The sequence below is a fragment of the Oncorhynchus clarkii genome, chromosome 13, assembly GCF_045791955.1.
Source record: "Oncorhynchus clarkii lewisi isolate Uvic-CL-2024 chromosome 13, UVic_Ocla_1.0, whole genome shotgun sequence".
NCBI classification, from domain to species: Eukaryota; Metazoa; Chordata; class Actinopteri; order Salmoniformes; family Salmonidae; genus Oncorhynchus; species Oncorhynchus clarkii.
In genome coordinates, this window is record NC_092159.1 from 40,789,521 (window position 1) to 40,815,862 (window position 26,342).

Genomic DNA, 26,342 nt, shown 5'->3' on the forward strand with positions numbered 1-26,342 from the left:
AAATAAAAAAAATCCCAGAGAATTTGGTATGTCCAACTGGCCTCAAAACCACAGACCACGTGTAACCACATAGTTCTCACTTATTACATACACACACGACTAGATGGACATGCAAAGGGTGTATATGCCACTAGGCCTATGGTTATGTCACATGACGATGACCGCTTCTACGTCCATGTTCCACCTGAATGTTTACCTGGGGTGTATTCATTAGTCTGGCAACGGAAACCGTTTAAGAAATAAACGGAAGCAAACAGTGCGAACGGAACGAAACTGGGAGGGACCTATCCGAATTTGTCCAATTGAAACTCGTTTTCGTTGCAAAACCTTTTCCTTTGGCTTAAAACGGTTTCTGTTGCGACGAAACGTTTTGAAACAGCGCAATGAATAAATCACTGATGTTGCAGTTTATTGAGAAGGGACAAAGAGGGTATGTATATTCGATATTATCCGTGTCGCTTTTATTAGAACATAGGCCCATATCCTCCTTTTTTCGAATAACCTACTGAGTCACCGCCTCTGTGGACTTCAAACTCGTATTACACCTGTCTTCACAACAAGGAAGTATTGAATCCTTCGTTCTTACCTTTTGAAAGGAAGCCATTTCTCATAGCAAGCTCATGGTAATGGTATTCGATAACATCAGCTAAATCGTCTTTATTTCTATTAATTGTTCCAGGCCAAATTTATTTTTAAGAAACGGCACGATTTTCACCTATCCCGTTCCATTTGAAGTCTATTTCGCTCAATGTGGATATACCAGTAACGTTAGGTCAAGGCCATCGAGTCTACAGACCGCTAAGGTAAACCTCAGTATTTTACCTATGTAGCCTACATATAACTAAGTAATTACAAATATTTGTTTGGACAAAATGTGTGTAGGCTATGACTTGCCCATTCAACAGGTTTCCCAGACAGATTATTAAGGCCGTGGATGTTTTTCTTTTAAATAATTCACATAGGCCAATCACAGGGATCATCAACTACTGTAGATTCAGCCGCGGGACGATTTTTTTCTTGAGCGGGTGGTCATGGGCGGGTGTTGTACCGAAAATCTCCCCTCTGCCAGAACACCGGAACATAATTCCAAGTAATTTGTAGAAAGCAAATTGACCGCAAGAAGACTAAAACATAATCATTTCAACCCTTGTCCACATTTGTATACGATCAAATATATCTCTCTATTAAGCGTGGGAACATTTTGGAACAGAGTTCCCAAATTAAAATCACTTGGATCTGATCGACAAGTGTTTTCATGGTATTTTATACTGTAGTTGTGATCTTATAGTTTTTGTTTTGTTATTAAGAAGTTCGCAGCTCATAGAACCTACGCTTTTTCATAAACCAGCAGCCCTGATTCAGTCATGCAAATGTTTAGGAAATTTTAAAATGTTTTCCAATATGTATGTAGCCTAGACAGTGGTGTAACAATACTTTAAAGTGCAATTTAAGTAGTGTTTTTTGGGGGGGGGGGGGGGGGTACCTTCTGGTTTCCTTAATAGAAGGAATTTGAAATGATTTATACTTTTACTCAAGTAGTATTTTACTGGGTGACTTTTACTTGAGTCATTTTCTATTTAGGTATATTTACTTTGACTCAAGTATGATAATCGCATACTTTTTCCACAACTGAGCCTAGAGCAGGGTCCCCAACTTGCGACCTGCTAGCCAAATTATTTATTTGCCCCCCCCACAATTTCTATCTGTCTACACTGAACAAAAATATAAATGCAACATGCAGCAATTTCAGTTTATATAAGGAAATCAGTCAGTTGAAATAAATTCATTAGACCCTAATCTATTGGTCACAGATACCTATAAAAAATGGTAGGGGCATGGATGAGAAAACCATGCAGTGTGACACATCTCTTTTGCATAGAGTTGATTGTCACCTGTGGAATGTTGTCCCACTCCTCTTCAATGGCTGTGCGAAATTGCTGGATATTGGCAGGAACTGGAACACGCTGTCGCGCACATCCATTCAGAGCATCCCAAACATGCTCAATGGGTGACATGTCTGGTGAGTATGCAGGCCATAGAAGAACTGGGGACATTTTCAGCTTCCAGGAGTTGTGTACAGATCTTTGTGACATGGGGCCGTGAATTATCATGCTGAAACATGAGGTGATGGCGGTGGATGAATGGCACAACAATGAGCCTGAGGATCTTCACGGTATCTCTTTGCATTCAAATTGCCATCAATTAAAATGCAATTGTGTTCGTTGTCCGTACCAAAACCCCACCGCCACCATGGCGCACTCTGTTCACAACATTGACACCAGCAAACCACTCGCCCACACAACGCCATACACGCCGTTTGCCATATGCCCTGTACAGAAACCGGGATTCATCAGTGAAAAGCACACTTCTCCGGCATGCCAGTGGCCATCAAAGGTGAGCATTTGCCAACTGCAGTCAGGTCAAGACCCTGGTGAGGGCGACGAGCATGTAGGTGATCTTCCCTGAGACGGTTTCTGACAGTTGGTGCAGAAATTCTTCAGTAACGTAAACCCACAATTTCACCAGCTGTCCTGACAAATCCAATGGTGAAGAAGCAGGATACGGAGGTCCTGGGCTGGCGTTGTTACACGTGTTCTGCATTTTTGAGGCCAAATTCTCGAAGACAATGTTGGAGTTGGCTTATGGTAGAGAAATGAACATTACATTGTCTGGCAACAGCACTAGTGGACATTTCTGCAGTCAGCTGGCCAACTACACGCTCCCTCAACTTGAGACATCTGGCATTGTTTTGTGTGACAACTACATTTTGTGACTATTTATTGTCCCCAGCACAAGATGCACCTATGTAATGATCTTGCTGTTTAATCAGCTTCTTGATATGCCACACCTGTCAGGTGGATGGATTATTTTGGCAAAGGAGAAATGCTCACTAACAGGGATGTAAACAAATGTGCACACAATTTTAGAGAAATAACCTTTTTGTGTGTATTGAATTTTTTTTGGGATTGTTTATTTCAGCTCATGAAAGATGGGGCCAACACTTTACATGTTGCGTTTATATTTTTTGTTACTCATTCAAGGTTTTTATTTAATTTTTTACATTGTAGAATAATAGTGAAGACATTAAAACTATGGAATAACACATATGGAATAATATAGTAACCAAAAAGTGCTTTGCAAACTCTTGGCATTGTTTCAACCAGCTTCATTAGGTAGTCACTTGGAATGCATTCCAAGTTTCTTAATTTTTTTAAATTTAAATTTGCACCCTTTTTCTCCCAATTTTGTGGTATCCAATTGTTAGTCCAATTGTTAGTAGCTACTATCTTGTCTCATCGCTACAACTCCCGTACGGGCTCGGGAGAGATGAAGGTCGAAAGTCAGGCGTCCTCCGAAACACAACCCAACCAAGCCGCACTGCTTCTTAACACAGCGCACATCCAACCCGGAAGCCAGCCGCACCAATGTGTCGGAGGAAACACCGTGCACCTGGCGACCTTGGTTAGCGTACACTGCGACCGGCCCGCCACAGGAGTCGCTGGTGCGCGATGAGACAAGGATATCCCTACCGGCCAAACCCTCCCTAACCCGGACGACGCTAGGCCAATTGTGCGTCGCCCCACGGACCTCCTGGTCGCGGCCGGTTGCGACAGAGCCTGGCGCGAACCCAGAGTCTCTGGTGGCACACCCTTAACCACTACGATACCCGGGAGGCCCACTTGGAATGCATTTCAATTAACAGGTGTGCCTTGTTAAGTTCATTTGTGGAATTTCTTTCCTTCTTAATGTGTTTGAGCCAATCAGTTGTGTTGTGACAAGATAGGGGTGGTATACAGAAGATAGCCCTATTTGGTAAAAGACCAAGTCCATATTATGGCAAGAACAGCTCAAATAAGCAAAGAGAAACAACAGTCCATTACTTTAAGCCATGAAGGTCAGTCAATCTGGAAATCTCAAAACAGTTCTTCAAGTGCTGTCACAAAAACCATAAAGCGATATGATGAAACTGGCTCTCATGAGGACCGCCACAGGAAAGGAAGACCCAGTTACCTCTGCTGCAGAGGATAAGTTCATTAGAGTTACCAGCCTCAGAAATTGCAGCCCAAATAAATGCTTTCCAGAGTTCAAGTAACAGACACATCTCAACATTAACTGTTCTGAGGAGGCTGAGTGAATCAGGCCTCCGTGTATATATATACAGACACTGGCATACAGTACATTCGGAAAGTATTCAGACACCTTGACCTTTTCCAACAAAAATTTGTTACAGCCTTATTCTAAAATGAATTAGTTTTTTTTCTTCATCAATCTACACACAATACCCCATAATGACAAAGCATTAGAAATCACATTTACATAAGTATTCCGACTGTTTCCTCAGTGCTTTTCAACTTAGTGTATGTAAACTTCTGACCCACTGGAATTGTGATACTCTGAATTATAAGTGAAATAATCTGTCTGTAAACATTTGTTGGAAAAATTACTTGTGTCATGCACAAAGTAGATGTCCTAACCAACTTGCCAAAACTATTTTTTGTTAACAAGAAATTTGTGGAGTGGTTCAAAAACTAGTTTTAATGACTCCAACCTAAGTGTATGTAAACTTCCGACTTCAACTGTATGTGATCATTTTCAAATGTTAGCAAGGTTTGAAATTATTTATGTTTTAGTCAAATATTGTATCTGTTTGGGCTTCTTGCAGTCAATTTGAAGTCTAGAAATGATTTGTCATTATATTCCGGCCCGCTGACTATCCACTCAAGAAAAACGGCCCACTAGTTGTCCATCCCTGGCCTAAAGCTTCCTCATTTACCCAAACAACACTTTTTGTTTCAGATGAACAGCTCAGCAAAGGAGATGGCGATGGACTCGGAAGTCCCCCAAAATGAGTCTCTGATACGTTTCGCATCTCCAGTTCTTAACAAGTCAGACATATCCAACATGACAATAATTCAAACAGGGAATGGGACTATTGTGGCACACGATATCTTCTTGAATACGACTGCTGCTCAAGCTCTGTCGGGGATCTTCGTCTGGTCAGCGCTGCTCCTCACTTGCCATCAGGTAGGTTACGTTATATCAGTTGTCTGCCTCTGTACTTGTTTTTGATGTGAATCTAGAAAACAAAAAGCATGGCTCAAGGCATTGTCAGTATCACTCAGCTTCTAGGCAAACAAATGCAAATATGTAATGGGAGCTAGGAAGGTGTTGTGGGTTGTCTACACCTTTACGAGAGGGCAAAGGCTCCAGCCAGACAATACATTTTGTTTTTCACTTCTACATTTGATCCAGTATCTGTTGTTGACCAGACCTACTTTCTCCATCATTGAGAGGCACGACTGAGTGTGTAAGTTAATTGGCTCCTATCTGTAAAGTGACGGTTTGTACATAGTGTGTCAGTGTTTCTTAATTGTTACTAGGTGATCCATTAGTGTTGCTGTTTGCGGGCGCTTCCGATAACCGTGACTACCACTGATAACGACACAATGCAAACAGAGCCGTCATCGATCAAATGGTTGGGCAGAGCAGTTGTGTAACTTTAGCCAAGCATAATAAGGCCTAACCATGATTATATTCACATTCAGTATAGGCTTACTGAAGGGTGTTTTTTCTTCAGTTATTGCTATTTACTCTGTCCCTTGCTGTAATTCAGTAGAGACAATGGTGATCCTTATCATCAGACTGGGGTTTCATCAACTCTAGAGAGGGTGTACATTTGAATGGCATGCATTATCAGCAGAGATGTGCAGGTGTTGTCGAGGTCAGATTTCCAGCTTCGCAATAAAAGGAGAGGATCACGTTTTGCGAAGGGCAATCAGCAGAGGCCCCATGTGTTTTATGCTGCTCAGCATTGGGGAGCGAGCCGTCTCTTCTCATATTGTGCTGATGAACCGATAAACCTGAGTGCTGCTGAGAATGGGTCCATCCAACCTTTAGCGGCTGTATAGACAGGAAGCCCCCAGGGAGTCCCACTGTGTTGGCTCTGGTTGGAGATTTAGATGATCACGATATTTCTAGATAGGAATATGATGGTGTTATTGTCCCCAGGGTTCATGTGCTGACCTTTTCTATACGCTGGTTGCAACATTTCTGATACGTTTCACATTATCATCAGCTCATACTTTATTACTGAAAATACATCAAGCAGAAGTAGGCATACCTCTGGTATAGCGAGGATACCATTTTTTACTAGATTTAACATGTCTTTATAAAAATTGAAATTGTTCATAAAAGGAGTTATACCATTTTTAAATTAGATTTGTTTTTTTCACGACACGCTATTTTTTTTTTGTCAATTTGGCATTCTATGGAGTCTCCCATTCCGTCCATCTGTTTAGTTCTGGAGTAGTTTGTTTTCCCATCCACTCCCCATCGAAGCAGGCCAGCCATTAACATATGTGGCCCGTGAGATAGTTGCAGGGTTGCATGAGGCAAGCATGGAGGGAGATTAAAAACAGCCTCCCCGACAGGATTGGTTTTATTTAGTATTCTGGTGTATCATCAGATTTTCTTCCATAAGGCTGTCTCTGGAGAGTTCTCCTCCTCTCCCAATCTGCATACTAACACTGTATGCTGGTCGATGCTGACCTTAGATGTCCCAGTCTGCTCACTGTGGTCCAAAGCACCAGGTGTTACAGTGCTATGGAGTGTTACTGATGTTCTCTGACACACTACACTGTTCAGACCTCCCACTTCCCGGGGCAGCTTGTCAGGGAGAGAGGAGGGTCATAATATCACACTATAGTCAGTGTGATGTGTGGTCTTCTCATTCTGTCTGGGTGTTCTGTATAGAGCTGTCGTGCTCAGTGCGCGCCCCTCTCACTTTCTCACGGACACTGCTTGGTATGAACGCGAGACACTCCACACACTTTCTCATTCCAACATGGACGGTTGGTGTGTCACAGCTGTCAGTGCCAGGGGCGGGCTGGGGAGTGTTATGAGGTGGAGTTATACGCCTTTCACAGACCAACTGAAATTAGCTGGGCGATGGACTTGGGCTACTGCTCAACTAAGACAGAAGGGTATTGAGTCTGAGTCAGGCTAGAGCAGAGTCATTACCCAGGGCACAGCTCTTTGTCTGTCTGTCTGCCTGCCTGTCAGCTCAGCATTATGGAGCCTGGAGGACCGCGGTCTTTCCACCATCCATTCAGGGGAAATGGAGGACATCAGTCTGCAGCCTGCTTCACTTCACTTCTCAGGAGAGCCACATGCATCACGCCCTGGCACTGGCCAGCCTCTGTGCCACCTCTAATGGCCATTTAATCATGTTGCATGAGTCTGTGTGAGTGGACCTGAAGTCAAGAAATGCCAGGGTGCACCACTTGAAAAGGATCAAACTGCAATACTCAACTCTGACCATTGCTGGTGTACTGTACACGATGGATCACTAGATTATGAGCTTTTAGTTTCCTTTGGCATTTGCCCCTGAAAATATGTAGTTGATTATGTGCTTCACAAACTGAATTATGTAATAGATGCTCTGAACTTTCCTTCACCCCATGGCCTTGACTCCAATTCTGAAAAAATGTTGGTTCCTAGAATTGGGAATCATGCCACACCATTTAGCAGTCACATTCTGCATTATGTTTGAAAATGATTCGGTGAAGTTGAGGAGTTCAATCAAATTCAACCGTCTGAGACACAAGTTTTGAAGCAGTGCACACCCCTCTACTTCTTTCTGTTCTCCCTCCCAAAGTGTAAAAACGTCCGTGTAACACATCTCTAGGAGAGTTGATCCTGTAACACAGACGTTCACTTTTCAGTCAAGCTTTTGTCTTGATCAGCAGAAATTCATTCCGCTCACCTTGCTACCCCAATTATGCAGTGTTATCATTCTGGGTTTTCATTTTTACCCTCCTTTATCTTTTCTCTTACCTCTCGACCCCAAATCTACAGACACGGTCCTTTTTTGTATATATATTTTAGTCAATGCTGTAATGCTGTCCTTCTAAAGCCTGTTGGGCCCTGTGTGATAGCCAAATCGTGCCTTGAGAAGGTTCCAAGGAAGTGCCGTTTATTCATAAGAACCCATCTCTTTGAAGCACTGGCCCCTAAAACTGCTCGTCAGGTTTAGCTCAATTATTCATAATGGTTGGTCTAGGGGCTGAAACTGGGATTTGAATACCTCAATGCATTTTTGCCTAGTAAGTCATCTTGTTTATTTTAATAACTATTTTTGTTTTGATTCTGTGTTTTCAAGATCTACACACACCTGAGGTCCTACACAGTCCCTAACGAGCAGCGCTACATCATTCGCATTCTTTTCATCGTGCCAATCTATGCGTTCGACTCCTGGCTCAGCCTGCTTTTCATCAGCAACGACCAGTACTATGTCTACTTTGACTCCGTCCGAGACTGTTATGAAGGTACGGTAAACCAACCACCCCACCCTTCTCCTCCCCTTCGCTGTTTCCTCATATCTCAGCCAGCACCCTGAAAGCGGTTTACTCTATAAGCGCCTGTACAGTCGGCAGTAGTCCGACACCGGGCGGGTTCTGTCTGGCCAGTAATGACATTTAGACTGACGGTAGACCTAATATGAGTTCTGAAAAAACATTTTATGGCTAGAAGGGTGAAGCTAAAACGGACTGGTCCAACCTGTTTTTCCTCACCTGTCAGTTCTTCCCTATGGGCAGAGAGGCTCTATTGTTCATGGTGTTCTGTTTCCAGGGCGTGTAGACTTTCAGACCTGTCTTTTTTCCTCTTAGTCTTAGTGGTTTTTGTATTCTATTCTTTGCAAAAAGGTGGAAAAGGGATGTACTTTAGTTGAGATCATTCTAAACTAGTTAAGAGTTGTTTTTTAAAATTCAAACACAAAGGAAATGTTCATCTTACTCATAGCTATTCTTCACATTAAATTATTCATGTCTCATAAATTGTACTCTGAAAAGCCTTTCTTTAATAGTCATTATGTACCGAAGCAATAAGAAAAGACTGTAGTACTTTAACAATGGCAGAGGTGAATCATATTCAGAATTGTTTAAGTGTAATTTGATATCTGGACAAAACTATTAGTATTTCACGTACATTATTGACCAGATGAATTTAGTGTTTGAGACAGCGTCTGAAACCAGGTTAACTGTTGCATTGCATCGAGTCAGCATGGCCAGGGCTAAAGCACTGTGTGAAACTCTGTGCCCCTGATACTTGAGAGTGTAACCTTCATTCGTTTTGTTTTTAAACCCCTCCTGAAATAGCATCCAAGGCTTAGGAAGGATCTGGAGGACAGCGGACCATCCTAAACCTCTTAGCGGTGGGGAGAAAACATTGATTGGTGAAAAATACGATTATTTTTAAAGCGAAACCCTCCTCACCAAAATATAATTTCAGTTTCCACAGCTTCTAAATTAGGATGTGAGATCTCTACAGTGCTATCATCACAATCTGGCCCACAATATTACCCGCGGCACAGAATGCTCACAGATTTGACATTCTTCCAAATCCATGTTTATCATGAATGATTTATATAGACAGAACATGAATATTTACTGAGATTAGCTGGAATTGGTAGCCCTTTACACTCGTACCTGTATATGGGTTGAAATGGCAGATTTGGGCACCAATAAATGGCTAAATTGGAAGGCATTGGCTGTACAGTAACACGCTGTACATGCACTTCAGTGCTGTATGGGTTCTGACTGACATCCGTGCTTGAGCACTGCATATGACAAGATGTCACTCCCGTCCCTCCCCCTAATTGATTGACTTTAGCCGTTTTTTTGCTGTTGTCTGAGTGAGGGAAGTGCTGTCAATGAAGAGAACTCTATGTATTTTGAAAGATGGGAAGTTGAGGATTATAATAAATACCGCTTTGGTGTCATGCAAGCAAGCCAAATGTGCACTTCGCATTTCCATGTCATGAAACTCATGTCACACACAGTGTCGACGTTTATGATCACCACGTTTAATGTATAGTTAGTTACATGATGACATACCCAGGGTTATTGTGTTTGTCTACTGTGAAGACAACGCACCTGAATGCGCACGACTCCTTTCTATGTGCCCCAAAATGACCATCCGTTTCCCTGTATTGCATTGTGACAGCCTGAAACTGTAAGATCGTATTTTAGAATTTAGCTAGTCATGTTGGCAATAGGACATGCTTTCAAATGATGCCCACCTGACCCAGATTGCGATTTGCAATGGTCTATTTTTAGAATTGCGTAAACGACAACAGTAATTGAGTGATGGCAGGGTTGTGTTCCAAACAAAACAACTAAAAGTATGCTTGCTCTAATTCCTCAACGGACCAGCTAGGAGAGCGGAAAGCACCTTTACAGTGGAAGACTCTTCTTTGAGTCATAAAAATGCATTGAAATGACTTGTGCACACGTTGGAGAGGTGTGTAGCCACTTGGACCTCTCACTCAAACCCTCGTCTTTTTTTTTCTTCCTTATGTTGCTCCTACCCTACATTTTCCAGGAATATTCTCATTGTGTTACTGAATGTATCAAGAGTGTTTTCAGATTTCGGAATCAACAGATGCGGTGAAAAGTACAGTAAATGTAAAATCAACAGTGTCATGTTTTGGATTCAGTGTTGTCAGGTGAACTGTTGTTTCCTCACCTTTTGGCGTGATAATTTCCCCTTTATCTCTAAACTGTTCCCTTTCAGTTGCTACCATGGTTATGCATTTCATATTCATTTCATATCCATGTAGGCTAATTCCCACCCGTGTAAAGAGTTATTGGTGAAACAGCCACACCCGTTTGTGATATTACAACATCATTGCACGCGCGGTAGAGCACAATATCTACTGCAAAAATGTTTTACCATACTGCACGACGCTCCTCAGCTCAGTAACAGTAACCATGGTGATGGGGCGGCCAGTGATGCTGTTTCCCCCCTACGGATTCCATCTTCAAACGGACTGACCCGTGACGTCGAATTGTTGTTTTTGAAAATGACCCCCACTTGCACAACCTAGTATCCGTGTTGTGAACAACATTCCATCATAATGTACAGGAATGTATGTGAGTGACTTTGTCCCTTCTCTCTGTGACAGCATTTGTGATTTACAACTTCCTAAGCCTGTCCTTTGAGTACCTCGGGGGAGAGAGTGCCATCATGTCCGAGATCCGAGGGAAGTCCATTGAGTGAGTGCTCCCAGTCCCATTCCCCATACCATGGTCTCATACTACACGCTATGCAAGTAGCTTTCAAAAACCCACCCAGAATGTTGGGGATTTTCAGTTTGTATTGCAAGCCTTGCAGTCACCCAGGGTCAGTCTGTCATTTCCTTGAATTTACTTCTTGATCTTGTTTTAAGGTAGTCTGACTTCAAGGATAATGCTGTCTTGTATTTTGGACACTAGAATGATGTCTTTAAATCTGGTACACATTCACAGCCAGCATACATTTGTGACCACACATTTTCTATCATTCCCAGGTCGAGCTGTATGTATGGTACCTGCTGCTTAGGTGGAATAAGCTACTCTATTGGCTTTTTAAGATTCTGTAAACAGGTGAGTTTCCATCTCCCTCCCTGCTTGGGTGATGAAAGCACTCTGAAAATATGGAAATAGGAAATTGTGATTTGTTATTTTAATGTCACCTCGTTTTAACTTTTTTTAAACCAAGATCGCTCCTCTATTGCGAAATGACAGCCATTATAATTGGCTGTCCACTTTTTAGAGGATAAGGTTGACTGGTTAAAAAGGAAAATGAAAGCAATCTGAGAACAGGTAAAAGCAGCTCTGTAATAAGCACAGAGAAATAACATGAGCTGTCAGCTTGAGACTGTCCCCATAGTGTCTTGGGGATGCAGTCTGTGCTCCGAGTCTTACCCTGATGGCAATTGGATCTGAAAGGTATGTCCTCTGAACAGCGAATAGACGTTGAGAAAAGGGAGCTGATTAACACTCTGCATGTTCTGGTTGGACCCCTATGTTGGCTGGTTTCAAAGCACAACCTTGCTGTTCTCTTCCCTCTGGTAGCAGAGTCGAAAGGGATATAAATATATCTGCTCTGACTCTGTGAGATGACAAGTTGGAGGGAATGGGATCAATAACTGCATTTAGAGATTACTCCGGGTTTCAAGAGGAGGACCTCTAATCCAAAAGCACCAGCCTGTCCTAAAGTTGCTATATCATTTCCCATTTAAAGGTCTGCAGGTAGCCCCAGTAAGGAAAACTACTGACCCTTGAAACTCAATAACATGTCCCTTAGTGTACTTTAACATTACTTCAGACAGTACATTGTTTTGGCATAATGTCAATACATGTTTTTTATTTCACCTTTTATTTAACCAGGTAGGCAAGTTGAGAACAAGTCCTCATTTACAATTGCGACCTGGCCGAGATAAAGCAAAGCAGTTCGACACATACAACAACACAGAGTTACACATGGAGTAAAACAAACATACAGTAGAAAAATAAACAAGTCTATATACAATGTGAGCAAATGAGGTGAGATAACGGAGGGAAAGGCAAAAATAAAAAAAGGCCATTGTGGCGAATTGAATATAAATAGCAAGTAAAACACTGGAATGGTAAATTTGCAGTGGAAGAATGTGCAAGGTAGAGATAGAAATAATGGGGTGCAAAATAAATAAATACAGTAGGGGGAGAGGTAGTTGTTTGGGCTAAATTATAGATGGGCTATGTACAGGTGCAGTAATCTGTGAGCTGCTCTGACAGCTGGTGCTTAAAGCTAGTGAGGGAGATACAGTGGGGCAAAAAAGTATTTAGTCAGCCACCAATTGTGCAAGTTCTCCCACTTAAAAAGATGAGAGGCCTGTAATTTTCATCATAGGTACACTTCAACTATGACAAACAAAATGAGGGGAAAAAAATCCAGAAAATCACATTGTAGGATTTTTAATGAATTTATTTGCAAATTATGATGGAAAATAAGTATTTGGTCAATAACAAAAGTTTATCTCAATACTTTGTTATATACCCTTTGTTGGCAATGACAGAGGTCAAACGTCTTCACAAGGTTTTCACACACTGTTGCTGGTATTTTGGCCCATTCCTCCATGCAGATCTCCTCTAGAGTAGTGATGTTTTGGGGCTGTTGCTGGGCAACACGGACTTTCAACTCCCTCCAAATATTTTCTATGGGGTTGAGATCTGGAGACTGGCTAGGCTACTCCAGGACCTTGAAATGCTTCTTACGAAGCCACTCCTTCGTTGCCCGGGCGGTGTGTTTGGGATCATTGTCATGCTGAAAGACCCAGCCACGTTTCATCTTCAATGCCCTTGCTGATGGAAGGAGGTTTTCACTCAAAATCTCACGATACATGGCCCCATTCATTCTTTCCTTTACACGGATCAGTCGTCCTGGTCCCTTTGCAGAAAAACAGCCCCAAAGCCTGATGTTTCCACCCCCATGCTTCACAGTAGGTATGGTGTTCTTTGGATGCAACTCAGCATTCTTTGTCCTCCAAACACGACGAGTTGAGTTTTTACCAACAAGTTATATTTTGGTTTCATCTGACCATATGACATTCTCCCAATCTTCTTCTGGATCATCCAAATGCTCACTAGCAAAGCCAGAAATCTTGCTTGTTTGTAGGTGACCAAATACTTATTTTCCACCGTAATTTGCAAATAAATTCATTAAAAATCCTACAATGTGATTTTCTGGAATATTGTTTTCTCATTTTGTCTGTCATAGTTGAAGTGTACCTATGATGAAAATTACAGACCTCTCTCATCTTTTTAATTGGGAGAACTTGCACAATTGGTGGCTGACTAAATACTTTTTTGCCCCACTGTAAGTGTTTCCAGTTTCAGAGATTTTTGTAGTTCGTTCCAGTCATTGGCAGCAGAGAACTGGAAGGAGAATTGGTTTTGGGGGTGACCAGAGAGATATACCTGCTGGAGCGCGTGCTACAGATGGGTGCTGCTATGGTGATCAGCGAGCTGAGATAAGGGGGACTTTACCTAGCAGGGTCTTGTAGCCAGTGGGTTTGGCGACGAGTATGAAGCGAGGGCCAGGCAACGAGAGCGTGCAGGTCACAGTGGTGGGTAGTATATGGGGCTTTGGTGACAAAACGGATGGCACTGTGATAGACTGCGTCCAATTTATTGAGTAGGGTATTGGAGGCTATTTTGTAAATGACATCACCGAAGTCGAGGATCGGTAGGATGGTCAGTTTTACGAGGGTATGTTTGGCAGCATGAGTGAAGGATGCTTTGTTGCGATATAGGAATCCAATTCTAGATTTAACTTTGGATTGGAGATGTTTGATGTGAGTCTGGAAGGAGAGTTTACAGTCTAACCAGACACCTAGGTATTTGTAGTTGTCCACATATTCTAAGTCCGAACTGTCCAGAGTAGTGATGTTGGACGGGCGGGCAGGTGCAGGCAGCGATCGGTTGAAGAGCATGCATTTAGTTTTACTTGTATTTAAGAGCAATTGGAAGCCACGGAAGGAGAGTTGTATGGCATTGAAGCTCGCCTGGAGGGTTGTTAACACAGTCCAAAGAAGGGCCAGAAGTATACAGAATGGTGTCGTCTGCGTAGAGGTGGATCAGAGACTCACCAGCAGCAAGAGCGTCATCATTGATGTATACAGAGAAGAGAGTCGGTCCAAGAATTGAACCCTGTGGCACCCCCATAGAGACTGCCAGAGGCCCGGACAACATGCCCTCCCATTTGACACAATTAACTCTATCAGAGAAGTAGTTGGTGAACCAGGCGAGGCAGTCATTTGAGAAACCAAGGCCATCGAGTCTGCAGATGAGGATGTGGTGATTGACAGAGTCGAAAGCCTTGGCCAGGTCAATGAATACGGCTAGGACCTTGAGCGTGGCTGAGGTGCACCCATGACCAGCTCTGAAACCAGATTGCATAGCGGAGAAGGTATGCTGGGATTCGAAATGGGCGATGATCTGTTTGTTAACTTGGCTTTCGAAGACCTTAGAAAGGCAGGGTAGGATAGAAATAGGTCTGTAGCAGTTTGGGTCAAGAGTGCCTCCCCCCTTTGAAGAGGGGGATGACCGCAGCTGCTTTCCAATCTTTGGGAATCTCAGACGACACGAGAGGTTGAACAGGCTAGTAATAGGGTTGCAACAATTTCGGCAGATCAAATTTAGAAAGAGAGGGTCCAGATTATCTAGCCCGGCTGATTTGTAGGGGTCCAGATTTTGCAGCTCTTTCAGAACATCAGCTGACTGGATTTCGGAGAAGGATAAATGGGGAAGGCTTGGGCGAGTTGCTGTGGGGGGTACAGTGCTGTGGACCGGGGTAGTGGTAACCAGGTGGAAAGCATGGCCATCTGTAGAAAAATGCTTATTGAAAATCTCAATTATAGTGGATTTATCGGTGGTGACAGAGTTTCCTATCCTCAGTGCAGTGGGCAGCTGGGGGGAGGTGTTCTTATTCTCCATGGACTTAACAGTGTCCCAGAACTTTTTTGAGTTTGTGTTGCAGGAAGCAAATTTCTGCTTGAAAAAGCTAGCCTTGGCTTTTCTAACTGCCTGTGTATATTGGTTTCTAACTTCCCTGAAAACTTGCATTTCACGGGGGCTGTTCGATGCTAATGCCCAACGCCATAGGATGTTTTTGTGTTGGTTAAGGGCAGTCAGGTCTGGAGAGAACCAAGGGCTATATCTGTTCCTGGTTCTAAATTTCTTGAATGGGGCATGCTTATTTAAGATGGTGAGGAAGGCTTTTTTTTTAAATAACCGGGTATCCTCTACTGACGGGATGAGGTCAATATCCTTCCAGGATACCCCGGCCAGGTCGATTAGAAAGGCCTGCTCGCTGAAGTGTTTCAGGGAGCGTTTGACAGTGATGAGTGGAGGTCATTTGACCGCTGACCCATTACGGATGCAGGCAATGAGGCAGTGATCGCTGAGATCTTGGTGTAAAACAGCAGAGGTGTGTTTAGAGGGCATGTTGGTTAGGATGATATCTATGAGGGTGCCCGTGTTTACGGCTTTGGGGTGGTACCTGGTAGGATCGTTGATCATTTCTGTGAGATTGAGGGCATCAAGCTTAGATTGTAGGATGGCTGGGGTGTTAAGCATGTTCCAGTTTAGGTCGCCTAGCAGCACGAGCACATGGATATTTTGCATATATATATATATATTTTACACATGCATAAGCAGCACATGGATATTTTAGATATTTTTAACATAGTATATCAACAAAATACATTGCAAATTGATAGACACACAATTTCCACAAAATGTTAATTCATTTCATAGATGACTCCGTGTTTGAAGATGTACAGTTGGCTACCTTTCAAACCCAATAACCAGCATGAAGTAGCTGTCACCTGCATTGTTCCTTGTTTTGTGTCTGTGTTCAATGCATGTCCCATACTGTATTGATGTCATGCAGGCCACTCTTCAGTTCTGTGTCGTCAAACCCATCATGGCCGTCATCACCATCCTCCTGCAGGCCTTTGGCAAATATCATGATGGAGACTTTAAGTGAGCACAACCTTTTCATTCCATTTCACCCATTCAACTTCCCTTCGCATGCTCGCACTACTCATTGTGTGGTTTTGCTTTTTACATTTCACATGAAAGTATTAGACATTGATATTTACAATACGAGTATTGAGTAATACACACATTTGGATGGAAATTCAGAAAGTGAATGTACATAGATCCCCACTAACATGTCTGTATTGATCCTGTTCCCTTCTGCAGTGTGAATGGAGGATACCTCTACATCACCATCATCTACAACATCTCTGTCAGCCTGGCCCTGTACGCTCTCTTCCTCTTCTTCTTCACTACCAGTGACCTGCTGAGGCCTTATGAACCTGTGCTCAAATTCCTGACCATCAAATCTGTCATCTTCCTGTCCTTCTGGCAGGGTGCGTTGGTCCCTTAACTTAATATCAACAGATTCAAACCCCGATGGGGTTGGAAAAGTCTACAAAATACATTGAAATTGATACATTAGACTGGAGTAGCACATGCAGGTGTTGTCTTTTGTCGTTTAGGTATGGTGCTAGCCATCCTGGAGCGCTGTGGGGTCATCCCTAACGCTCTGTTTATCGACGGCCAGGAGGTGGGGGCCGGCACAGTGGCAGCAGGCTGGCAGAACTTCATCACCTGCATCGAGATGTTCTTCGCTGCTATCGCCCTGCGCTACGCCTTCACCTGCACCGTGTACCGGGAGAAGGAGAACGAACTGCCAGGGACACACGGTAACTGCACTTCTACACCATAGAGAGGGGAGGTACAGTTGAAGTCGGACGTTTACATGCACTTAGGTGGAGTCATTAAAACTCGTTTTTCAACCACTCCACAAATTTCTTGTTAACAAACTATAGTTTTGGCAAGTTGGTTAGGACATCTACTTTGCATCACACAAGTAATTTTTCCAACAATTGTTTACAGACAGATTATTTCACTTCTAATATAATGTATCAATTCCAGTGGGTCAGAAGTTGTCGTGGTAATTTCCTGTATTACTAAGTGAAAGGAGAGTTTACAAACCACACACAAGTCAGAGTTATACTTTAAACTAATATGAGCTTCACTATAGCCCTTTGACTCTCAGATCAATTCAGTGTCTATAAATGAATTCTGAGAGTGCTTACAAAATGGCAACTGAGATCTTTTATAGCAAAGATCCACCCCTCCCAACTCGCAATGACGAACCACAGGTCTTAGGAAAACTGCACAAAGGAAGACTTTTACTTGAGAGAGGAGTATCCCATAGCCAGACAACATTAGCTATAAATTATCGTTCAGCTTGGTCTCCTAAACAAAGTTCTTATCTTGTTCTTGGTACAACATACTACCAAAACATTACCTCATCCAATGGCATATATCAATTTTCAATGCTAGATACTCCCATCTCAAATACAACCCCTCCTGGACAAGCTCACGGAGAGGAGAGTGAGACTTTAGGTCAAGATAAGGGCAACATCAGAGGGGACATACAATGGTTCCAGACACAGCCATACTCTTCCCCCAAATGGGAAAAGTAGGGAGTGACTAGCACACAGACATTGTGGAGCCAAGAGATAATTGGTTCCCCCTCAATCATCCCTTCACATGGTTTAAAAGATACGTTCACATATGAAGACAAGCCCGACCTCTCCCCTCTCTGGGACCCAAGTGACTTTCCCACATAAGCATATTCATGAAAGTAGATAAAACATCTTATTTATCAATGTTACCTAACTAATTCTGATTCTGCTACGACAAAGTTTACATACACTAAGTTGACTGTGCCTTTAAACAGCTTGGAAAATTCCAGAAAATGATGTCATGGCTTTAGAAGCTTCTGATAGGCTAATTGGCATAATTTGAGTCAATTGGAGGTGTACCTGTGGATGTATTTTAAGGCCTAGCTTCAAACTCAGTGCCTCTTTGCATGATATCATGAGAAAATCAAAGGAAATCAGCCAAGACATCAGAAAATAAATTGTAGACCTCCACAAGTCTTGTTCATCCTTGAGAGCAATTTCCAAACGCCTGAAAGTACCACTTTCATATGTACAAGCAATAGTATTGAAGTATAAACACCATGGGACCATGCAGCTGTCCTACCGCTCAGGAAGGAGACTCGTTCTGTCTCCTAGAGATGAACAAACTTTGGTGCGAAAAGTGCAAATCAATCGCAGAACAACAGCAAAGGACCTTGTGAAGATGCTGGAGGAAATGGGTACAAAAGTATCTATATCCACAGTAAAGCGAGTCCTATATCGACATAACCTGAAAGGCCGCTCAGCAAGGAAGAAGCCACTGCTCCAAAACCACCATAAAAAAGCAATACGGTTTGCAACTGCACATGGGGACAAAGATAGTACGTTTTGGAGAAATGTCCTCTGGTCTGATGAAACAAAAATAGATCTGTTTGGCCATAATGACCATCGTTATGTTTGGAGGGAAAAGCTGGAGGCTTGCAAGCTGAAGAACACCATCCCAACCGTGAAGCATGGGGGTGGCAGCATCATGTTGTGGGGGTGCTTTGCTGCAGGAGGGACTGGTGCACTTCACAAAATAGATGGCACCATGAGGAAGTCAAATTATGTGGATATATTGAAGCAACATCTGAAGACATCAGTCAGGAAATTTTAAAGCTTGGTCGCAAATGGGTCTTCCAAATGGACAATGACCCCAAGCATACTTCCAAAGTTGTGGCAAAAGTCAAGGTATTGGAGTGGCCATCACTAAGCTCTGACCTCAATCCGATTAGAAATGTTGTTTTCAGAACTGAAAAATGTGTGCTAGCAAGGAGGCCTACAAACCTGACTCAGTTACACCAGCTCTGTCAGGAGGAATGGGCCAAAATTCACCCAACTTATTGTGGGAAGCTTGTGGAAGGCTACCCAGAACGTTTGAGCCAAGTTAAACAATTTAAATGCAGTGCTACCAAACATGAATTGAGTGTACGTAAACTTCTGACCCACTGGGAATGTGATGAAAGAATTAAGAGCTGAAATCAATCATTATCTCTACTATTATTCTGACATTTCACATTCTTAAAATGAAGTGGTGATCCTATCTGACCTAAGACAGGGAATTCTTACTAGGATTAAATATCAGGAATTGAGAAAAACAGAGTTTAAAAGTATTTGGCTAAGGCTTTTGTAGACTTTCGACTTCAACTGTATCTGTTGGAGCTGATGAAATGGTCATTAGGAGGGCTGGGAATTGCCAGATACGATATTATCAACCTACTTGGGTGCCAATACTATATGCATTGCAATTCTCACGATTCTGTATGTATTGCGACGCTATACTGTGATTTCTTCGCAATTCGATGTTGCAAACATATGGCTCACACTGTCTGCTGCAGAATTTCCCTTAAGTATTCAATTGGGTTGTGATATAGTCACCCCACACACTTTTAAACCCTTTATGCTCCTTTGAGACCCCTTTTTCAAAGTCACCGAGCCATGGTAGACAAAATAATGGGATGATAATTAATAAGTTATCTCAGGAACCCCACCTGTGTGGAAGCAACTGCTTTCAATATACTTTGTATCCCCCATTTACTCAAGTGTTTCCTGTATTTTGGAAGTTACCAGTAGGTGACAATGCAGTTTTCAGTCCCATTCCCTGGCTGTAAACAGGGAATGGGGAAACACATCAGAAAGAAGTGGCCAGAGTGAACAGTGTGAACCAGGCAGGCCTGAGGTCAGCAGAGGAACGGTCTTCAGGGTGTTCATCATTACTCACTGCTCTCAGGAAAGTTGCTAGCCCAGCACACTATAGAAAGAGCATTTCATAGCCTCGATACGCTTAATCGCAGGAACTAGCGGTACCACTCTGACGTCAATACCTTTCACATGAGCAGAAGACAAATGGAGACCAAGGGAAAAGCCTTCTGCGGAGATATCAATCATCTCACCTTGTTCCCTCCTGCAACAGCAGTCCTGCTGAGGCCTTGGGCTATAGGAGACAAACGTGCAAAAAGAAAAGGAATTGCTAAATGCTGATTTAAGTGTGAAATGTTTCCATGTCCATTTTATTTGACTGGTAAAAGTATTCTTTCTCCATCTTGCCAAGTGATCAAAATGAATTGAGGATTTCTCCCATGTTCTGCATTCATGCTCGTGCACAAAATGTATTATTCATTTGCTATAGTTGATATTAATTTAAAACTAATGATAACATAGCGGCAGAAAGTTAAGCAGCAAATTAGATTTTTATTGTGGTATAAACTTGTAAATGTAATGCAGCTGAAGCCAGATTATTCTCTGAGGAGTTTCCAAAAGTATGGGTTTGAAAGTAAATTTTCCCTCTCAAAGGGATGCATGGTGTTGGCTACATTTTGTATATGCCCCACGGAGTTGTTCTTTCTTACCAAAGCACCAATTCAAAGGTCATAATTCAGTGCTATAGTATGTGACTGGACTGCATAAACATTACCTGAACCAGAAGGATTCCCATTAAGACTAGTTTAGCCTTTTGATATAGCTGCTGAGAGTTGTAGAGTCACAGCCCCGTCCAACCCTCACTGGGCTGGGAAGTGTCAGAAGGTCATCCATGTGTGAAGGTGTTTTCAGTGTCTGTGGAGGTTTGGGAGGCTTATATACCTCCAGGCTGTCCTCCTCCAACCTTGACTGAGGCCAGCCCCAGCCCTTGTTGCAAAACAGGCCAGCTGTGAGGAGAAGCTCAGGAGAGCATGCCTAACCACGACTCTGACCCTGAAGCACAGCGGAACCCTCCGCCGTGCCGCCTTCCCTCCAGAGACCTGGCCTAGACTGCACTGTCGCTGACCCTGAAACAGAAGGCTGCGTTGGTTCTGTCTGCACCGGACTGCTCCCAGGACATTGGATGAGACACCCTGGTATTATAGGGTCAAGTATCAGCCTGGCCCACAGCTGGAGGAGCTCAGCCGGGGAAGTGACTGGGAAGGTAGACAGAGGAGAGGAAGCATCTTCCTCACTCCCACTGAATTGCTGCAGACTTCCTGTCATCTCTCTAGGCTCTCATCCATCAACACTGAGAATAGAGGAACACTAACAAGAGGTCCTCATGTGGTGGAACACTGGGCACAAGGACTGAGCACAGGCTTAAAACCAATGAATTTGTGTTAGTGAGATTCGTATCGACTGTAATTCTGGACTAGGGAGTTTTTCCTAATGAGTCTGTTAGCACCTTGTCTTCAAAAACGGATGAATTTAGTTTTCATAAGCGTAACTACTCTAGTATTTCTCATGTTGTATCTTGTATTTTCTGTGGTTTGATATTCAGATCAAAGTTATGTCCTATAAACAAGTTGAATGACCATGTCAAAATGTGTCTGTTGTTATGTTCTTCTAGACAACATCGCCCCCATGCAGAGCATCTCCAGTGGTCTGAAGGAGACGATGAACCCTGGGGACATGGTCCAGGATGCCATCCACAACTTCTCCCCAGCCTACCAGCAGTACACCCAGCAGTCCACCCAGGAGGTGGTACAGCCCAGCCAGAACAACGGCAAGGCAGGCACAGGCGGCAGCAGCAAGAGCTCCAAGAAATCTGACAAAGTCCTGCTGATTATCTCTGATGACGAATTCTAAGGAGTCGCCCACCACCACGAGTATCCATGTCTTTGTTTCCTCACCACACCCAGGACAACACTGGCACAGCATATCCCACTGTCAGACCTGGCATCTGTCCATGTGGTTCATTTTCATCTTCTTTCATTTCCTTTTTTAAGATGAACTCTTTACTTTAGTCCTGGTTTTAAATTAACTGTCCAGTGTTTCCAGATTTCTATGAAATATGATCTATATATAATTAATTACAACATTTGTGAAAGTTTTCCTTCCAAAAATGTTTAATTATGCAGTTTTTATGTGTTGGAATGGTGTCAGCGTGCACCAACAATAGAATGGTGAGGTAAAAATATTAATGCGAGTAGATAGTCGATTGGCCAGCTGAGGAGGATGACATCATCATCATCTATGAGGAAATGGCAAGCATGTTTTAAGCGGTCTGTTTGAAATACAAGTTTGAAGTGTTTTTCTCCAATTGATGCTTTCATCAGAACATTATTTGGGTACGAGTTAACAGATTATGAACTTTTAAAAGTTTGATTTTCACTGGACAGTTCATTTAATGAGTAATTCCTGCAGGTAAGATCAAGAAGGGGACAGAATTAAGATTTTAATAACCTTATGTGATGAGATGATTTTTGTTTCTGCCTTGCTAATCATGATACGATGGGAAAAAAAGCCTGCCTGCTGAACCATTTCAGACAAGGCAGGTAGTGATGCAATTTTTATTTTGGTAATTTTCAAGATCCTGATTCGGTCTCTATCGTAGCAGTGACTGAGCTCTTCTCTGGCCGCTGAAGTATGCTCTCTCTGATTCATGTGAGTTTCAAATAGGAGCTGATTAATGTACGACTTCAGGAGGGAACCCAGGAATCGTGCCCGTCATGGCTGGCTCTGACACTTCAAGGACCATCTCTTGCATTTGCGTGTTTGAAGTACTTGCTCAGCAGTCCCCTGTTGGGTCTCCTGACGAACTGAATTATTTTTTCAAAGACACAACTGACTTTGGAGCAGGAACTTCAAACTCTAGACTTGGGCGCTTTGAAATCCTTTGTATCTAACATGCCACAGACAAATTGGAGGATAAGGCCGACTCCCACCAATTTGGAGGGTTGTGGTATTCTCATTAATTTTCTCAGCATGGATTAGAGTGTATAATTCAGCAGAGCACTACAATGTTAACCCCCCCAAAAAAACATTTGCAGTATTGTAAATAGTTTGAGTAGAACCTTTTATAGTTTCTGAGGTTCGTATTATTGTTCCTTTCAACTCACTGAAGATAACATTTGTACAGCAATTGTTTGATTGGTTTTAAATGTTGAATTATGTAGTGTAATTTGGTCTCAATGTTCTACATTTTAAGATGTGTCTGCTGTTATGTTTAGCTTAACAAAGTTTGATAAATTGAAATATTGTAAATAAGCTATGTAGTATTAACAATGTGTTTTCAGTGATTTATGCAGATCAATTTGATATTTAAGTTGGTTACATGTCATTAGAAAATATAATATATTTTGTTTCTGTTTGTGACAAATTGTGATAGAGGGACACCATCTACCCTATCATTTTGAACTGCATTTAAGCCAGGGAAATTAAGTGCTGTGTAATCACTTTTTCCATACCATCATGTGCCAATTATTGCTGCCTTTACTAGGAATGCAGAAACAGATGTAGAGCTGGGTATGTGATCACTGAGATGTAGTGTAACTGTAGTGTCTATTTCTGAATTCTGGTTTATTTGGTTGCTTGTCACATTTTGCACTCATGTAAAATAAACAATGAAAGAGACGTTTCGGGACTTTGGCCACTACGTAAGTATTTTTTAAACCTCCCGTGTTGGGCTGGATGTGTCAATGTGTAGTTCATATATGCAAGAAAAAGGGAATGTCCGCAACTCGGGTCAATCTGACGAAGATCCAACTCTGATTGAAACTTTGTCTTTATTGTGCATCTGATTAAATCACCATGGGAGTATACCACACATTCCTTTTGTCTTTGGTTTGTTCTTCTGTCCTGTACCTGATAAGTTGGATGTGCATATATATATTTGTTTCTATAGTTTATATACAGTTGAAGTTGGAAGTTTACATACACTTAGGTTGGAGTCATTAAAACTTTTTTTTTTCAAGCACTCCACAAATTTCTTGTTAACAAACTATAGTTTTGGCAAGTCGGTTAGGACATCTACTTTGTGTGACACAAGTCATTTTTCCAACAATTGTTTACAGACTGATTATTTCACTTATAATTCACTGTATCATAATTCCAGTGGGTCAGAAATGTACATACACTAAATTGACTGCCTTTAAACAGCTTGCAAAATTCCTGAAAATTATGTCATGGCTTTAGAAGCTTCTGATAGGCTAATTGACATCATTTGAGTCTATTAGAGGTGTACCTGTGGCTGTATTTCAAGGCCTACCTTCAAACTCAGTGCCTCTTTGTTTGACATCATGGGAAAATCAAAAGAAATCAGCCAAGACCTCAGAAAAAAAATTGTAGACCTCCACAAATCTGGTTCATCCTTGGTAGCAATTTCCAAACACCTGAAAGAACTACGTTCATCTGTACAAGCAATAGTACGCAAGTATAAACACCATTGGACCACGGTTCAGCGTTCTGTCTCCTAGAGATGAACGTACTTTGGTGCGAAAAGTGCAAATTAATCTCAGATTAACAGTAATGGACCTTGTGAAGATGCTGGAGGAAACACGTACAAAAGTAAAACGAGTCCTATTTCGACATAACCTGAAAGGCCGCTCAACAAGGAAAAAGCCACTGCTCCAAAACCACCATAAAAAAAGACAGACTACGGTTTGCAACTGCACATGGGGACAAAGATAGTACGTTTTGGAGTAATGTCCTCTGGTCTGATAAAACAAAAATGGCCATAATTGCCATAAAAACCATCGTTATGTTTTGGAGGAAAAGGGGGGTGGCTTGCAAGCTGAAGAACACCATCCCAACCGTGAAGCACAGGGGTGGCAGCATCGTGTTGTGGGGGTGCTTTGCTGCAGGAGGGACTGGTGCACTTCACAAAATAGATGGCACCATGAGGAAGTAAAATTATGTGGATATATTGAAGCAACATCTGAAGACATCAGTCAGGAAACTAAAGCTTGGTCGCAAATGGGTCTTCCAAATGGGCAATGACCCAAAGCATACTTCCAAAGTTGTGGAAAAATGGCTTAAGGACAACAAAGTCAGGGTATTGGAGTGGCCTTCACAAAGCCCTGACCTCAATCCTATAGAAATTTTGTGGGCAGAACTGAAAAAGCATGTGCAAGCAAGGAGGCCTACACACCTGACTCAGTTACACCAGATCTGTCAGAAGGATTGGGCCAAAATTCACCCAATTTATTGTGGGAAGCTTGTGGAAGGCTACCCAAAATGTTTGACCCAAGTTAAACAATTTAAAGGTAATGCTACCATATACTAACTAATTGAGTGTATGTACATTTCTGACCCACTGGGAATGTGATGAAAGTTGAAAAAAGTTTAAATAAATCATTCTCTCTACTATTATTCTGACATTTCACATTCTTAAAACAAAGTGGTGATCCTAACTAACCTAAAACAGGGAATTTTTACTTGGATTAAATGTCAGGAATTGTGAAAAAACTGAGTTTAAATGTATTTAGCTAAGGTGTATGTAAACTTCCGACTTCAACTGTATGCACAATGTATACTTAACAAAAGTATTAACACAACATGTAACAATTTCAAAGATTTTACTCCGTTACAGTTCATATCAGTCAATTGAAATAAACAAAATTAGGCCCTAATCCATGGATTTCACATGACAGGGCAGGGCTGCAGCCATGGGGAGCCATGCCAAGCCAATCAAAATGAGTTTTTCCCCCACGAAAGGGCTTGATTACAGACAGAAATACTCCTCAGCACCCCCACCCCCGGATGTGAAGGTCCTGGGTTGGCGTGGTTACACGTGGTTGTGAGGCCAGTTGGGCACACTGCCAAATTCTATAAAACGACAAGGGTGCAGCTTATGGTAAAGACATAAACATTAAATTCTCAGTCAGCATGCCAATTGCACACTCCCTCAAAACTTGAGACAACTGTGGCATTGTGTTGTGTGCAAAACTGCAGATTTTAAAGTGCTATTTTATTGTCCCTAGCACAAGGTGCACCTGTGTAATGATAATGCTGTTTAATCAGCTTCTTGATATTATCCACGCCTGTCACGTGGATGGATTATCTTGACAAAGGATAAATGCTCCCTAACAGGGATGTAAACAAATTTGTGCACCAGATTTGAGAGAAATACGTTTTTTGTATGTACATGTATTTATGTTCCATAAATGTATGGAACATTTATGGGATTGTTTATTTCAGCTCATGAAACATGGGACTAACACTTTACATGTTGCATTTATACAGAGCATTTGGAAAGTATTCAGACCCCTTGACTTTTTTCACATTTTGTTGCATTACAGCCTTATTTTTAAAT

The 26,342-nt window shown here is 42.2% G+C and overlaps 1 protein-coding gene across 2 annotated transcripts; it reads left to right on the top strand.

Annotated features, from left to right (window-relative positions):
* Nucleotides 1-378: 378 nt before the first annotated feature.
* LOC139364708 (transmembrane protein 184B-like) lies at nucleotides 379-23,857 on the top strand. Of its 2 annotated transcripts, XM_071101689.1 has the most exons (10): nucleotides 379-430; nucleotides 680-803; nucleotides 4,798-5,025; nucleotides 8,162-8,327; nucleotides 10,967-11,057; nucleotides 11,351-11,426; nucleotides 16,258-16,349; nucleotides 16,572-16,741; nucleotides 16,871-17,077; nucleotides 21,657-23,857. In XM_071101689.1, exons 1-10 carry the CDS (start codon nucleotides 384-386, stop codon nucleotides 21,893-21,895), a joined length of 1,440 nt encoding a protein of 479 aa, XP_070957790.1. In that variant the 5' UTR covers nucleotides 379-383; the 3' UTR covers nucleotides 21,896-23,857. The 2 variants fall into 2 exon arrangements, with proteins under 2 accessions (XP_070957790.1, XP_070957791.1); XM_071101690.1 differs by lacking the exons at nucleotides 379-430; nucleotides 680-803 and adding an exon at nucleotides 567-623.
* Nucleotides 23,858-26,342: the final 2,485 nt, after the last annotated feature.

Bases quoted from the DNA above. Each gene is read 5' to 3' on its own strand.
- LOC139364708 (XM_071101689.1), top strand. From the start codon at position 384: ATGAATAAATCACTGATGTTGCAGTTTATTGAGAAGGGACAAAGAGG. The intron at 431-679 runs GTATGTATATTC...TAATTGTTCCAG, and splicing joins ATTGAGAAGGGACAAAGAGG to GCCAAATTTATTTTTAAGAA. The intron at 804-4,797 runs GTAAACCTCAGT...TTTTTGTTTCAG, and splicing joins CGAGTCTACAGACCGCTAAG to ATGAACAGCTCAGCAAAGGA.